Below are 17,926 nucleotides of genomic sequence, written 5' to 3'. Positions count from 1 at the left end.
CTCGTATACTGTGGTCTTCATTTACCCCGGACCTTGTGTCATGCAGACTAAAAAACCCACTGTGCCCGAAGTTGACTGTATCTCCATACTAAATTTGACGTGTGGATCCAGGTAATTCAGATTGTTGTAAAATCCACTGACCTTGTCCAATTTCATCACGATGAAAGTGCCGTCTATATGACGCCAGAATACCTTTGGTTGATAAGGGAATACGGCTAAAGCTACCCATTCAAGACATTCCACACATTCCGGTGTGTTTGAAAACGAAACGTCTTTGAGACCCAAGTTTTCAGGCCGCACAGCAGATGGGGAAATGCCACAATTTTGGTGCACTGGTTAAAGTACCACTTTGCTATAGAAGACGTTAAGTGCGTCCCAACAGTGTGCGGTGTAGCCTTCACACTCACAGTCACAAAAAAGGAATTCAGAGAGTGACGAACCGTTTCAGTTTTCCAGGGTTTTCTGGATCCAATCATATCCCTTCTGCTCATAATAAACTAAGGTAAGGAAAGCCACACACGCAACAGTACTCACCTCGTAAGTGGATTGAGTGAACTGGGGACGATTGTCGTTGACATCCAGGATATTCAGATCAAGAGTCATATAGTCGAACAGCTTTCCGCCATCCGTGGCTCGAATTAGTAAGCGATAGTGGCTCACAGTTTCCCGATCCAACATCTCCAAAGCGAAAAAGTCGCCTGTATATCGAGCATTCAGAAAAAAGGATAGGTAGGAAGACAACAGGAAGAGGTGAGGGGATGTTCCACAGGCAAATGCTAGTGATCTGTCTAAATCGGTTGTAATAAGATCCCTGTAACGTCAAGTTAGAAGAGGAGCGACATACTAGAAAACCCACAGTGATGCCGAGGGAAGGAACGTGCCCCAAAGAGGAAGGCTGGAAATCCTCTCCAGGTGGGGCGTTCGTAAAGTGGATGTGAGGCGACTCCAAGTGACAACGTCGAATCTATATGGATTAGACGAGTTCGCGTCAGGTCCCCGCGCCTAAACTCTCGTAATCCGACATCATTAAGGCCCGCTCAACCTCGAAGCGCATACATCCACCATGACGTAAGCACAATAAGTTGCCCTTTTGCTTAAAGCAGCTAAAAAGAGTCGTGGACAGAGTGTGGAAAACGTAGCGTGCATGGCAATCAGTACACTACCTAACGACAGAGCCGTTGAGGGGATAATGAGGCTTCTAGAGGTTGGTAGCTGGACCCATGTAAAAGTTCATGAGCGAAGTTCGCAACAGTAGACCAGGCGGTGATCTAACTCAACTGGACAGAAAATCGAGGAATAACATATGAATAAACATTGGCAATTTCGATAATACTGTCTGAAACGGCGATTGTAGTACTTCGACCGCGCACCGATTATGTCCCGTCAACTATGGACGAAAGTTCTTTAACTGAATTTCCAAGAGCAACTGCGCCCAAAAAACCCATATTACACAAGCGTTACTTCAATAACCCAATCGGAACGACTGAACGGTTTAGTGTCTATCCGAATGTGCAGTAGGTGAAATATGCGTTTTCTCTATATTGCAAACCCACCGGTTGTTGACTCGACGCGAAAATGTTCTCGTCCGTGGCCACCTACGAGGGCATACGTAATTTTGCCGAAATTCGATCGATCTGGGTCGGTAGCGAGTCGAATACGTCCCAAATGAGTTGCGCCTTCCGAAACATTCCACACTTCATGTTTGGGCAGCGGAAAACTGGGAGCAGCATAGTTGACAGCATCCATTTCGACATGTACCAAACAATACGCCGTGTGGAGTTGATCAGACACCTCAACCTTGACAATGATAGATAGGCAACATAAACAGCGTTATCCGGACATCATCCACTCATCCTAGAAGGCTCGACGAATGAAGTTAGTTCAAGCTAACATGTTCGGCTGACAAGCTAACAGAGAATTCATTCAGTCCGGTAAGATGGTGTCGCATTAACATACGTGTTCCCGTCATTCCTAACAGACTTTGTGACATCACGCTGAAATGTCCACAAGTTGCGCCGTTTACGAGTAGAACAGCCGAGGATGTAAACGAAAGATACCATAAGCAAACAATAAGTAACTTCAAGTAGTCGCGAATTAAGAATTCTTCCCTGAATAGGTAGTGGAAGCCGCAAAGGCTTCCACGTATGGTTTAGTCTCACTCAATCTCACGCGATATGTAAGAAACAAGGAATATGGTTATAACCTAAGCAAATCTCTGTATTTAAATAAGGCAAAAAGCCCACATTCCACAATAATCACTAATGGCAACATGAAACGGATGCATTTTATGAGACGTATTCTTTGGCTAAGGCAACCAAACCTGAAAAACACTTTGAACTTAAGGAAAATAAGAGTATTCTGTGCTCGCCCGTTAAAAACCCACCTCGCGAAAGGTTCGTAGAGGACTTGAAGACAATCAGAGGATTAGAACATGTCCGGCTTCATTGCTGAGTTGTAAGCTAATCCGTGCTCTACCTAGGAGACCTGTGAAATAACGTCGAATTGGACTCAGCAAGGCTGGCTCAATCCCAAGGTAGCCAATCTGGGTACGTAAGGCTTGTCAACGGACGTGTGGACGAAAGACAATCGAAACTCCTACCGACTGACATGCAGTTTATGAACACGTTGACACAAGTGTTCCCCGCTGCTCAAACCTACCTAACAGTAGAAACTGCCTCCTCAAATATACGCTCCAGATAGTAATCAAGAGAGAATCGACATTTTTAACAATCAATCGGGAAAAATAACAGGGCCTATATGTAGGTTAGACAAACGGTGACTTTGCAACTATGGCAACTGTATGCAAAAATACAATTTTCCACCTTGTGCTGGAGTAGAAATCAATGGCTTCATAAGGCACTGAATGAATAGACTTTATACACTATTTTCCAAAATACCGGCAACTAATGCGGCTGTCACAATCACATATCATCATATCATTATTAATTACAGAGAGGAAATGAGGCGAGGCGATCAGTGGAAACAATATCGGGAAATAACCAAAAAAACCGCTAAAAAAACTACACCACGAACTAAATTCTCAGTGATCCTAATCAACATGCGGCCAAACGTGATTGATGAGAAGCAGCACTGTGTGGACAAAAGTCTGGTCCTCTCTCACGATAGCGAAAACCCACAAACACGAACATACATCCGAAAGCTGTCCCAACTGTTGTCTAAAACGTGGAATGGTGACAGAAAACAGCCACATCATGTAACACCCCGTTTACACTGTATGCGCTACAACAGTGATGTACTGGTCGCACAGAACCTCGTCCAACTACGCTCAAGAACACGGGTCGAACCGAACAGCACAATATGTGCACATGCACAAACCGTCAGGAACGAAGAAGACAAAGTTTCCAATGCAATACAATGAGTTTTGGGACGGTATTGTTGGCGCTGAGCCAGGAAACCTATTGCGGTTTGTTAAACGATGATTTACCATAGAGAAGAAATGGAGAAAAAACCGTTGGGAACTGAACTTGGTTCACTAAAAGTTAGTTATATGATCTGCGTTCAAACCCGTGACTGGAGGAATTTAACTTCTTTTAGGCCGAATTGAGTGAATTGCGTGAAGTAAACGTTAGCGCGTAAACAACATGCATCTGGGACTACATGTCCAACCGAGTGTCTTCGTAGTACAACAACCTCCCGTGGGAAGAGATCAACCCTCAGAACAAACTACTTTTTCCGGGCCCCTTGAAGATTCTGTTAAACTTTAGGACTGTGGATCACCATCGGCTCGGATAGCAGACCAGTTTCCAAAGCAATTTTTTTCGAGACCGAAAATGCACTAGCAACTAAGTGTTCTATCGTTCAAACAAAAAAAAAACAGGAAAATCTCGGATAAAAAGAACGACCACAGCGGATCTGAGATTTGCATAGCAGACTTCCCAATGAACTGTGACGAAACGAGATGATCGAACATCAACTATGGGATAATAGACTATCCAAACAAGTCCACCATACTGAATCACCTACAATCACGGTACGGAGAGTCGAAATGAATGCTGCCAACCTGAGAGCTGTTGAACCCTGACACACACCTAGTAGGAGTTCGTCTGATTCGCCTTGCATATGGCTATAAATCTTCTCATCGGCGAGTATCCGGACACTTCTTCCCAGTTGAATTTCGCATGTCAGTGTGGGCTGCGCTTTGCGAATTGAAATGTGTAGTGGTACTGAGTAAACCACGTTAGTGACATTCTGATCCGACGGACTACTCAGACAGGTAGGAATGAGGTGGAACATTTAGCCTAGTTGGACTGTGACGAAACAACACCTCATAAATCTATCGATATTTACTAAATGATGCTTTGGACACCACGGGAGGCTATCTTCAGCAGTGGAATAATAAGTACAGAAAAACAAGGAAAAAGAAGCCAGGTTGATAGCCACGGTTAAAAGGACGTCATTCGATTACTCAAAAAGATATGCCCATGTTCGCGGTTTGAGGCCGAACCCCACACACAGAACGCGCCTGCTTGGTAGGCACCTTGATCCAGATAATCTTCCCTATGAGGAAAGTTTTGTGCAAGTTTTGGTAATTCAAGGCACTCGCTCTAGTCGTGACGTTCGCTAATTCAAATTAGTTCAACGCTCAAAAATATCTAATTTTTACTACCCTAAATAGAAATGGTGGAATACAGTCCGACTGGGAAACATAAATGAAGGGTGTCCGCAAAAGCTGCTTCCGTCTCAGAGTGAGTTTCAGCTACTAGTAGCACAAAGAGACAGATATGACTGACAGAATCTTAGAATCCTCTTTACTAAACCTACTCGACTGGACAAAGTCGGATCAGTTAGCGAACATTACCGTGAAAACAGGTTACACCTCAAATGCGCAGGTTTGTAAAGGGGAAGTAACTTAGGAGAACCAGTGCGAAGAACCATGAAAAATGCGACAGTTCGATATTCCAAATGGGTAAAGATTCGTCCATAAAGTTACCTTCAGCCGAAATGCATCCAGTGGGATGTCGACTATCTCAGAGGGAGTGTTTCCGAGTTCAGCTTTCGAACGCAAATGTGGAAAGGAGATTCTACCGTCTTGCTTTCGAAATGGAGCCCAGTACAGGATGCCGTCATTATGCCCAAGTCGGAAATACTCCGAGTGTCTTGTCTCATCGGCCACCAATCGGTACCGAAGAGTATCGTTTGAGTCCAGATCTGTGGCTAGCAGGCGAGTGACGAATGTTCCCGGTGGAGCACGTTCGTTCAGTTTTACCCGATAGGAGCATCGCTCACCATCATCATCAACATTGGGCTGATAATTCGACTGATCGAATTGGGGCGCGTTGTCATTGTAGTCTAGCACATGTATCTGGATTAGAAGGGAGCAAAAAGAGATGCAATCGCGTTGACGAGGATGTTCCAAGCATGTGGAGTCTGGTGTCAGTGTTCACACTCTTTAGTAAGACGGACAGAACTGCGCGGCTTCTAGCATATCGCCCGGCTAGCTGAATGGGCCTGGCAGGCTTACGCCGATTTTTCATTATTATATGATTGGAGCGAATTTCGACCAGCCGAATAACAAAATGGGAACACAGGTATGAATTAAGATGACCTGATATAAAAATTGCATACTCGGTTGAACTAATCGCTGTTGACATATCTACGGGTTGAAGAAAGTGGTCCTGCCGAACTGTCCATTCTGAAAAGCCTAGATGCGATTTACAGCTGTTTAGAAGCCGTTATAAACAGACGACTCTAAAAGCTTCGCAACCCGATTACCTTACGCAAACTGCTCGGTTGAAGGGCCAGTGGTAACCACACTGATGATCAGCCACTCTTAGCCGAATGGAATGATATTCAACAACTAACCGGCAGGGTGTGGGTTGAAATCATCCTAGAAATTCGCAGGATGCGTAGTAATGGTGATTTCTGACAAGGATGAAACAGCCGTACAGGCCTTCCGGGCATTCTTTCAACATATATTTGTGCGGGCACCAACAATGGACATGTACACAAAATCACTGAGGCTTACGTGGTTATACCTGCTATTACATTCCCGGTGAATGTGAATTAAAAACCAAGTAGTGTGTGGTGTAGAAAAGGTCCAAAAAAGATTGGCGTTAGCGGCATGTATCCGCAGGAGAGATGTGAAGTTTTGGATATAATGGTTTAGATGGGAAAGAAAGTCTTGAGACGAATAAGGAACGGGGTGACAGTGGTTTCGGAATATGGAATTCCCCCAAAATGCTGCTCGCCACTGGCGTCTAGTTCAGAATAATCAATCGGGACTGCTGTTTTACACCTTGCATAAAAGTTAACATTGTCTTCCAGCAATGAACCCTGAAGGAAAAAACCACCAATGATAGAAAAATTAGAGGAAAAACATCAAAGCGTGCATCTTTCACGCGTGGTTGAGTGCATCTTGCAAACGGGTTCCCAAAAAGATCAACAAATTACAAAACACAAACGGCTTCAAACTTTGTAACATTTTCGACCAGCCATAGACCAAAGTAAACTAGCATACATTCGATACCGACTCCAATAACTGAAGCGTAAAAGCATACGTTAGCCATATGCGCAGGGACAAATTACCTGTGCACAGCGATACAAGCGGAATAAACCTGATTAATCTAGGAAGTTGCAGCTTATCAGTGAAGAACGGAAGCCAACAACATAGTGAGTTCAGGTGCCGACTGCGCTGTATGATGTTCAGCAATTCGCCGTCCGCACGTCAAATACAAACCACCACTGACTGACAAATAAAACAACAACACAACACTAGCGCAATTCCAACAAGGCAGGGAAACAGGCAACACTGATTCCAGCCTTGGTGTGCGGTCGTGACGGGAGCGATGACGGGCCTTGGTGAATCATACTCGAGTACAATCATGCGGGGCAGAATTTCACTGGTCATATGAAAGGCGCTTGGCGTGTGTTGTTGAAATCACAGTTAATATTGTAGTTCAATCGGCACATCCCGATTTGATTGTGCGATAAAGGGGTGTGGATTTCGGGGAAATTCTACACAGGACCAAGGGTGAATGTCAGATTAATTAACAAAATGAAACGCGCCATGCCACTTCCGACAACCCGTTGAAATAGACGCAACCTGTCAAGTCAAAAGTAACCTGAGAGGTTCGGAACGTCAGACACCGGATTACAGATAAACAGTTGAAAATAAGTGAGGAAATTACTGCGGGAAACCAATACCTTTCCATTAAAAAATGCGAAACGCATGAATATAGGCTCGAATGGACGAATGATAGGAAAGGAACTGAATTGTTCCCAGATCAAGAGGCCTCTTTTCACACATCGTTGCACTGTGATTCCACCAAGGTGCAACATCTACACCGGCTGTTCGTTTGCGTCCAAGCGGTGAAAGCTAATTTGTATTGTGATTAAATCTGGTTTGAAAAACTACAAGTGAACCAAGGTCATCAAGCACTTTCCAACTCAAATCCGGTGAGCCAGAACATCACTTCATTAAAACATTTGCCGTTGGTCAGCTACTGGGATGGTGGCGGAGATATACCCCCATTATGCCACAGCATTATATACCAAGCAAACGCATAAATTGTCGTACCAGGCTAAGGTGCAGTCTCCTGGACGGGTCCTGCAGTGGTTGTGGAAGCGAAGGACTGAGATCTGACAGTATAATGGTTGGACAATGCAGCATAGAACAGAATCGAGGACGCCCTAAGTATTAAAAAGGAGTTCTGGTCGGGTAAGCAACGTGACCATTATAACAAGCCTGAATAATGTATCAGGCGAAAGAGCGAGCTCTACCCAAATGCAAACAAAAAGAAAGCTTTGAGAATATCGCGAAGGTATAAGCATGAGCTAGTCGACTTACCGTAATCGGGATACGAGAGCTCAAAGGTATGGCCCCTTGATCTGTAGCAACGGCCCAAAATTGATGGACCGCAGATTTTTGATAATTTAAACTTCTTGCCAGCGTTATTTGTCCAGTATGCTCATCACACTCGAAGTAGGAAAGGGACTCCCGTGATGTATCCGATATATGCCTGGTGAGCTGTGTGGGAGAGGTGCCCCCAGAATGATGGGACTCCAAACTGTAGGTGATCTGTTGGAAATTTTTAGATGCGATGTAACGAATGAAAGCCATGATACCGATCGGTATAAAAAAGGCACAAAGCATGGGGATAATGCAACGGAAAAAGCCCCAGATTGGAGGAGGAAGATGGATCAGTTTATTAACGTATACCACCAAGGCGTATTCAGAAGTTCGGATAGAAATGGTTGGGAACGCCAAGCATTCATGAATATCACGACTGAAGGGTACATCATGCGAATAGCTGTACGGTCAGCTGGACAATCAAATATGGATTCGGAAGGGGAAGAAAGAGAAAATGTGTACCGAGATAAAACTGTAAAATACAGGAAAACCAGTCAATTTCGGGGAGTAAAGTGGATATTTCTTGGCTCCAAACCTGAATAAAAATCTTACTTCAGTAAAGAGAAATTTGGAAAACACGATATCATTTTGCTTGATATACTAGTAACTTGCAAAACGAGCCATGAAATGAGTGAATGTTAACGCAAAATTACCGATTCACGCCAAAGTTATTCGGTCAAACTAAATCACAAATTGCCCAGGAACGAAGGCCCATACGCGGAGATCTTTAAGAAGACATAACAGCTTGAGGAACAATGCGTTCGGTATCAGTAAATCTGACACAAAGAGGAAATGTCGCTAAACTGATTCTGTAAACGCTGGAAGAATAGCAAAGTCAAAATAGTATTGATAACTCCTGGCACAACAGACAAGTAAGAAATAAACTTACGGGAGCTACTCAAAACGGTCGTTATTTCACTCACCAAACAAACATGGAGATGCAGACTATAAGGATATCTAGTTCCGCTTTTTCACGTGATATCTAAGGCCCAATAGGTAAAAACCATGGATTAAAATACAAAATTAGATTGGTCCAACGCCTCTCGCTGTTTTGTTCCTCCCTGAGATCCAAACGTTTGAAAGTGATGATCTCCACTATCTATGATCAACAAACTATGAGGTTTCTACTTCGGCTTTAAGAGTACCGCTGAACATATTTTTCCTCATCTGCTTCTCATCCACATGTCCTGAACTGTTGTGCCAAGTACATTCAACTACTATCCCGATGCGACCAATATTTTTACTGCATTCATCGATCCATGAATGGGGATGACGCTTCCCCGCGTTTCTCTTTATTGAGTAGAGCTTGTGAGCGACTACTTCATTCCAGCCCCATATGTGGAAGTTCACATTCCCGGCGAATTCGACTTCCGCAGGTTTCGTTCCACACAGATCCTACAGGTTGTGTGGCCGAGTTCTTTTTTTCCCGTTCGCTTTCTCTCTCTCTCTCACACACACACAACCCTTCCCCTGACTATGATGATATGGAATTAGTCTTGAAAGGGTCTTTTTCCTGGGATCCCTCATTTTTTCGAGAAAACCAATAACTCCCTGTATGACGGTACGAGCCAAATCATCCCCCATTCTTTTTAAATCAGGGAAGCAGTCATTCCCCACTGGTTTATCTATGCATGCTGCAGGTAAAAGATGGTCATCGATGATCGATAAAGCCAAAGATAAATGCATTCATCACCAAGAGGAATGTTCGCCATTTCCTATCAGAACTCAGCACATTCAAACCACCTGGTTTGGATGGCATCTCTCCCATTTCGGTTCGTGACTATGCTTTCGAACACCATTGAAAGCACTCTCTCTCTCTCTTATCCTTATCCACCGGTATCCCTTCTTCGGGATGAAGGTGCATTTATCCTCATTATTGACAAACGCAATACGTTGGCATATGTGTTGCGACTTGGTCTTCCTCTCTGAATTCTTGATGCGCCCAATGGGCTTTGGATGCTGACGTTCTTGCTAAGCTTGCCATGTGCTGGCTGCATCCAGATCTGTTTATCTGGACTGGAAGTGAATGGCTCTTTTATCCAAATGGGAGGCATTCCATGTAGCTTTCAGACAGACAAAAATTAACCCGTAGGGATTGTTGAAATCTGACGTACGCAACGTGAAATGTAGTTACAGAATAAAAATGTACGCCCAGCTATCCTGTTCCAAGTTAGCGTGCAATTAATAAAAGCCGAATTCGAATACCCTGGAGTGGCTAGTTGTAGAAAGTCCCATGTTTTAGGATGCATGAATCATATCCAAGTATGAGTGTATAAGGGGCTTGTATATGTCTGTATAAGAGGCCTCACGACAACGACGGACTTAGCAGTGGTGCAAACCTTCCATGTTGGAAAACGTAGGAAATAAGTGTTCAGATTTTGCATAACGTAATATCACTGATGCGTACAGACACTCGTAACAGGCACAATCTTCGACACCTCAACATACCTGTCCACCATAGCCCGAATCCGGATCGGTAGCGCGTAGCTGGAGCACAAAGAAGCCGACCGGCTCACGTTCGGACACAAATAGGGTGTAACTGGGGTCCGAGAATCGAGGCGCCACATCATTCACATCCTAGTAAGAGAGCAGGTAGGGAAAGAGACAGTGAGCAAACCACGGCAAACAAATAAAACGTTATGGCATCGTTAACAAAAGGCCACACCCTGAAGTGTCAGTCAATGCTTCAAACGAGCCCTCAGCCTCTTCCATGTCTAGCAGCTTTGTGTACTTTGAAAACAACGTTTTCAAAATGTCACCAACTTTACCTAGGTGCCTCCAAAGCAAGGATCATATATAAGCTTGAGGAATGAAGTGTCCGTTTCAATATCAGAAGCAGAACCACGATAGTTAATTAGAATTAAAGCGCAATCATTTGACAGAATTCGCAACTTAAAAAAAACTGGACACCATGGTGATATGGAAGATCTATAAATCCAGAGCAGGAAAGACGCAAGGACACAGTATACAAAGCACAGCTGAGTATCTACCATCATTGGAGTATATACGCTGTGTGAGTGGATACCATCGCGTTCATATATTTATAAACAATGTTGGGTAGGTGTGAAGTGTGGCATTATTTTCACCAAAAAAAACAACCTAAACTAAACTAAACATAGACGAGTGACTGCTTGCGTTATCAAACACGAATCAGAGTATTGAAAATGTAAACAATTCACGTCCGTAAACAAGCCCCGTTTCTCCCCATCGTCACGCCAACTTCACTAGCTCTGAGTCACCTGTAGACGAGAAACCCATTCTCTCGTCAACCCTCTCCTTTCCATGATCTCACACACAAATCTGACATTGAATCCACCACAAAAAGCAATTAATTTCGTGCACCTATCGCCACATCACCTCGCTGTGCGTGTAGTCCGTGATGGGAACACTGAGCTGTGTGAGTGTGTCCATAGTGAATTTTATCCGGGTTGTTTGCTGTAATCCCACATGCCTGATGGGAGTACATAATTGCAAACTTGTTTACTCCGTGATTTTTTGCCGTATCTGAAGTCGAGTTGGTAATGTGTTAACGTACTCTGGCCTGTATCATGCGATCGACGGGCGCAGGACGCAAGCAACCTACAGGGTAAGCTTCTTGTGCAAACTAGGAATAAAGCACCTGTTGTATGATGCACGGCATAACTTTACCAAGCTGCAGCTAAATCGACGAACTGTGACACCTGTAAGATGATAGAAACAAACTGGAAAACATCCACGCTAAAGCGTTCGGCGGCGCTGCACCTTGTGCGTTGCATCTGGTGGCATGATCATTATTCAAACCAGCCGTGATTCCAATAACTCACGGAAGAGCTCTCTTACCACAATAGTTGATAGCTACGTCATCACATCAGAACAAATTAACACGTCACCGACTATACACAATATGCCACTGATTACTTCTGTAGGGCGCCGTAAAACATTGGATAATATGGATAACAACCTTACGGTGCGTGACAGAAATTTATTACATCGTTTTTTATGGGACACAGCATATAAGGTTGCTGAAAAGTTTTCAAAAGCCCGCCAACGGTTTCATCCACCTTAAAGCTAATCGAGTAGGCGTAGTCCCCGAATTTTCGTCAGTCTTACGTCATACTTGAACACCAAACTGTAAGTGACTGACAAAATATCCTCATTTGCCAACTACTCCAGTGTTACCGGGAGACTCATCTGAATTCCAGCTGAATCTTTCGTTCACGATTTTCTTCAAGTGAATGTGCTAGACAGAGGCCCTCTCATATTTCAGTGGGTACGACTTACGAGATATCGTACCCGGCAGAATACATCACTTATGAGCTCACTACAAGTCTCGTCCTTATTGAGATTAATAAGGCACCTAGGAGTTCTCGCCCACCGTAATTAATACAACTCTTCAAGTAGGCGAATTTTCTTCCTGTTATCATCGACTGGCCTATGCGAGTGACGTACTGAACCCACTAAGCACTGTACACCTCGTATGTATGCCCGAAACAAGCGGTCCAATTATTTAGCTTATTTAAAATGATCCGTATTTCTGAGGGATCTGATGCAGGAAATGTAACATCAGCAACGTCCGCGGAGGGGGGAACCCCATGAGCAGTTTCACCAATGTGCTATCAGAGTCAGGCAAAGGAGAATCAAGTGGCAGTTCAATAATGAAGTTGGATAGGAAAGTTGATACAAGATTATTGATGGATCTGGTCAACTTAGCAAGCATCTCTTGTGGACGCGTACAAGGTTATGGAGGCTAACCCGAGGAGACAGTCAGACAGTGTCTCGAATCGATAGGATGGAAGGATCACATAAAACAAAACGACCGTTGAAAGTAGTATTCGACTTTGAAAATCTACCAGGATAGGGATGTGACCAACGTCTACACAGGTAACCCAGGGTGAATGTGGCTTCACTTACAAACCTCACTCTGTAGTTAATTGGCTGGAGTAAGACTGTGCAAATTAAGCAGGGGAATGATTCGGATCAGTTGAAGCATTCAAAACTGACATGAAATGCAGTACATGATGTGAAACCGTTGATGAAACGCATAAATACCTATAGATGATACATGGGGCCCACGGTCTCCTGGGCCCTAGGTAAGCGGTGTGAACCCGATAAGCAACCAGCCATAAGCCGACATCTCTGTGCCAGTCTGGTTAGTCCCAGTGATGAGGATGAAAAGAGAAGAGCCTGGGCTTTTTGCAGGGTTATCACACTTTTGATCAACTTCCAGCTGAATTAGCAGCAAGGCTTGGTAAATACCACATCTTCCGTAAGTTTGCCAGCAGAACCCAGTTGCCAGTCAGCCCCATAAGCCAGCAACCTACTTAAGAAGCAGCTAAACTATGGAGAAAAACATGGGAAACCAATGTACGCCAAGGCAGTTTGTTAAATGAATACCTTCTGCAAACAAGAGTAACAAATGGTCGACAGTTGAAAGCGAGAAAGAACAGTACAACATATCCCTGTAAAATGTTGATTTAGAAGCATGAAAGAAAAGAACAAGAAAATGTGGTGCAAAATGACAGGAGGCCAAACTGGAGAAATCACACGTAGGGATATGATGGATTAACTTAGAAAATCACTATTCAAAAAAAAAAGTCTAACCACTAGGACATGAAACAACCAGATGCACAGCCGACAACATCGTGTGTGGCACTCGGGGAGCGAAGTCAGAGAGAGAAGGATAGTCGAGCGGCTAACCAAATCCGGGTTCAAATTCTCTGTCAATCGTTTTTTTCCACACTGACCACACTTGACTGATCTCGGGGCACATAGGTATAGGACAGTGGCAGATAACCCATCTAAAGTAAGTGTGGTTTTTATCGCTCACATCTCGGCTGTACTGAGAATACAGACATTGAAGAATAAATGCTGCGTGTGATCTGGATTCGACACTGGTAAATTTGGTGGAATCGTAAAACAAAAGAACTGACAGCTAAAGAAAAGCGGACGGATTACACAATGCTGCGAAACATGTTTGTCATTTCTGACATGACAAACTTCGTCTAAGCATTGTTAGACCATATGGTTAAAGATGACCAGCTCAGCGGCCAAATTTGCTATGCATGGAAGACACGCAGTTGACAGCAGTCATACGGCTGTTTCCACCCTAATCAGTCCGAAAGGCACTGTCAATTAGTCAAAATGTCCAAACCGTCATGTCTGATTTAGTTATAGCTTTCGGACTTAGTAACAGCAGCCTTTTCATCTGGCAGTCCGCAAGTGGTGGCACAATGCCAGTCAACGTCTTGTGTGAAGTGATCTAAATGCGAAGCGACTATTGACAGGTTAATCTGGGTTAGCTCTAAACAGTGTCCGTATAAAAACGAAACGTGTCGCCTATTGTGTGCCCATAGCAAACCGTAACCCGTATGTTCCGAAACGATGATATTCGAAGTACTTCAAGCAGTGTGTAAACACGGATGGTAGCAGGATGACCAAGCCGACGCTCCTGGAAGAACAAAGCATCCAGGGAAGGGCATCTCAGTCCTACTGCACGGTCTCTCGGTACTTTAACATTTTTGTGCAGGCTGTTTCAAAATGTCGTCAACGAAAACTTGTTTGAGCAAACAGAACACTCAACGGATAGCGCGACAAGTGTGTGGTTCTAAAAGAAGTGAGCAGCTAAATGGCATCACTGTCACAAGAGGATAAGAAATGAAATAACTAATCAATGCAGCTCTTTGCAAATGATGTATAACCTGAGCTTCATCATCCTATTGATTCCAATAGAATCCCTTAAAGTACGCACTTCCCAGAAGTTGATATCATCCCTCTTGAAGAGCATGATGACATGTGCACCTCACGAAGTCGATAAAAATTCCATTGCCATGCCATATAAAAAATACCGACAAAATCAGGAGTAAAAAGGAACAAGTGCATTGGAAAAAAATGTTTCCTGGCACTCGCCAGCTGCTAAGTTGACAACGTTACCAATTGTGTATCTAATAGCCCACTAGAAGACGCTGCTTATCGTACTCTATTGATTAAAACGGTGCGAATAAGTGCCACATTCAACGCACTCCCACTTCCTGTTGTCAGGTGAACTGATCGTACACTTAGATTTGGATGCCAACCAACCTGTACGCTGTTTTGACGGAAGGGAAGGGATTTCAAAACAGCAGGAGACATGCGCAGGTGTGGCTGTACTAAACCTATGTTTGACCCAATAGACCAATCCGCTCGTACGGCTATTAGAGATTGAGTGACAGTGAAGCCGAACATTGAAACGTGCAGCCGGTAGAAACGCACATATACATGGCACTCTGAAATCCGCACATTTCAACCTGAAAGTTGAGCCGACGAAAGACGATGCACTTTTAGAAGCCCGATGTACACCCCATTCCCGTTAATCGTATCAAGAATGATGTATACATGGACATTTCCACTAAAAAAAACAATGAAAAGCTCTGGACCAGTTTGTTAAATGGTAGGCCAGCATAGGGTGGACCGAGTTAAACTAACCATGCCGAAATATGCCCAAGGGCAATTTTTGAGAATTGATCGAAGACCATTAATTATGTTCGAGAGACCCACATCGAATGAAAAGTGGACAACGTTCGAGTCTCCAGGACATTTCCCTAAAAAAAAAACAATGAAAAGCTCTGGACCAGTTTGTTAAATGGTAGGCCAGCATAGGGTGGACCGAGTTAAACTAACCATGCCGAAATATGCCCAAGGGCAATTTTTGAGAATTGATCGAAGACCATTAATTATGTTCGAGAGACCCACATCGAATGAAAAGTGGACAACGTTCGAGTCTCCATGAGTAAAAACAAACACGACAGAACGAGTTCTGCCGTGTACAGCTACCAAGAGATTGTGCTCAGAAACAACGTGCATACAGATCAGGTATAAATTACTGATGACATGCGAGCTAAGGAATGGCTGGTAAGAGGTGGGCACAAAGGATTTCAGGCCACTCATTCACGGAGAGAACCATAGTTCTAGAGACCTGCGATCCTCTCAGTTTATTTGCCGTTGCTTCAAGTGGTTTCCAAGCGCGAAAGAGTGAAGGACCTCTTAAGGAGGGCTGTTTATGATGGATCCAATTTCGCCCAGAGAAAATTCACAGAAGGAAGAAAAACAAACGTCTCCGGTAGCAAACAGATTTTTTATTTGTGTTCATTTAGAAAACTCAAATCTCGCCTTTTTCAATTTTGAATAGCGAAGAATTAGTTGTGTGTGCCTCGGAATTTCTGAACGCCATTAAGATATATTTCAGGCTGTGAAGAATAAATATCCAGATATTTTTGGATACTATAGAACTCTCTCCTTGGAGCAGGAAGTGAGGATCATGATGTACAGGTACCACAATACTCCGTACTTGAACAGGTTACCTCGAATTGGTTTCCCCTCATAGGAGAATGATCAGTATAAGTTGCATCATGCGCTTTACGTACCGGTATAATGCCATTCTAACGATATGTGGATTTTCACCAGCTTTTGAGAGCGCATCGTGAAACGTGTAGTTTCGTCTGAAACGGCTGTGCCTTATATTCATCGCCTCAATTTCCGTGACTGAGGTTCAACACATAGTAAGCCCGTGTAATGGTCGTCAAGATCACTGCGAACGAGTAACTTAGATGACACTCAACTAGACTCTAGTAAGAACCACAAATTAATATTATTTGTCACAGAGATATGTTCTAATGTAGAAAAGAAACCAGTGGTAAGTGGGAAAGCGACTCACTAGGCGTTACTTCGTTCTGGGTTCCGGCTTGGCTACCTTCGTTTGTATTGCAGCTGTGATATGCTCTGGGAAATGGGATGGCTTACCAAAACAACCGCCTACACGCCCTCATAATTGGCCAGTCTCGAAATAAAGACGAAAAAAGGTTCTCTTTTATTTTGACTTTCTCCGTCTGTCTTGAGGACCCAGTGATGAGAGATGAACGTGCATCAGCATCCAATCAACCGTTCACCACAATAGTGGAACAGTAAATGTAGGCTAATGGCATAGGGCGTTCCCACTGTAGTGTCCCTTGGGTTAACGTTTCTTGGGGATGATATTGCTTTTTGGGGAAGGGAAGCTATGGAGCAAAGTTGGACGGTAAAAAAGCGATAAGGGCTTTTATAATCATACAGTTTGTCCCATTCACCGCAAATTCCGACCGCATATGTCATGCGCACGCCCCGGAGACAGCCGTTATTGCATTAGCACGCAAGACACAGACCAGACGATGGACCGCAGTTGTCGAGTGCGCATAAGCTAACTGCAATGGTGGCTGGTGGTTTGCTTATTGCTGACGAGCTCATACTGCGACTACGACTTCGTAGTCCGTGGGAGTAGGTTGAGAAGATTCGATTATAGGGAGACAGTAGGCCTTGATGAGATTTGTTGAGCTGTATTCCGGTAAAGTGAGAACCAGTTAACAAAAATTGAGCAAGTCTATAGTTCCTTGACAAAACGTGCTTACCTCCATCTAATAACGTTGTTCCCGAGTCAATCAAAGGATCTCAGTGGCTTATCCCAAAACATTTGGTGGTGTCGCTTGTGTCAAGCCTGACAGATCACTAAACCGATAGCTCTTGCAAAGGACTTTCGACTCATTTATTACCCAATTTAATCACTGCATGACGTGAATATTTCGAAATGTTCATGAAATTCCGTATCACCACACAGGAGTGAGCGGAAAAACTGGAACTACTAATTCATACCCATTTTAAATCTTTAACGTGCCAGGGTGGCTCTTCTCAATGTGTACCGATGAAATTTATAATATTACCTGATGGCAATATAAGGATGAACTCATGAGAATTCTAATACACTCTGACTTCAAGATAATCCGCCATGTTGTGCACCCTAATTCGACATTAGATTTCTACGGAGGCATCATCAAAAGACCTCGTAAAAAAGGTAGAGGCATCTAAAACTGGAAGATATACCGACAACGAATATCGGCCAATGTGGTGTGACATTTCAGAAGTAGGGGACGTAACCAATTTGAGAGTAAACTTTTCGTGGACGGATGTCGGGCTAAGTCATGCCTCGTGGAGAAACACGTCCTGTACTCTCTTGGTGGCGCTTTACACCATTATGTGCTCTGTTCTATCTGTTCCGGGTCTTACCGTCTACAT

At 43.8% G+C, this 17,926-nt stretch overlaps 2 protein-coding genes across 2 annotated transcripts; one reads left to right on the top strand and one right to left on the bottom strand.

Annotated features, from left to right (window-relative positions):
- Positions 1–21: 21 nt before the first annotated feature.
- T265_14227 (hypothetical protein) lies at positions 22–10,447 on the bottom strand (the record flags this gene model as incomplete). Its single annotated transcript, XM_009172680.1, has 6 exons — positions 22–332; positions 531–698; positions 1,554–1,797; positions 4,952–5,323; positions 7,808–8,038; positions 10,319–10,447. Coding segments are annotated over 6 exons (1,455 nt in total), but the record flags the coding sequence as incomplete, so codon positions are not given.
- Positions 3,059–3,379, top strand: T265_07194 (hypothetical protein; the record flags this gene model as incomplete). The annotated part of the gene is made up of 1 exon (XM_009172650.1): positions 3,059–3,379. The coding sequence occupies one exon, from the start codon at positions 3,059–3,061 to the stop codon at positions 3,377–3,379; it is 321 nt and encodes a 106-aa protein (XP_009170914.1).
- Positions 10,448–17,926: the final 7,479 nt, after the last annotated feature.

The sequence above is a fragment of the Opisthorchis viverrini genome (assembly GCF_000715545.1).
Source record: "Opisthorchis viverrini unplaced genomic scaffold opera_v5_162, whole genome shotgun sequence".
Lineage (NCBI taxonomy): Eukaryota > Metazoa > Platyhelminthes > Trematoda > Opisthorchiida > Opisthorchiidae > Opisthorchis > Opisthorchis viverrini.
The sequence above is the reverse complement of the archived record's forward strand: the minus strand, read 5'-3'. Positions and strand labels throughout refer to the sequence as shown.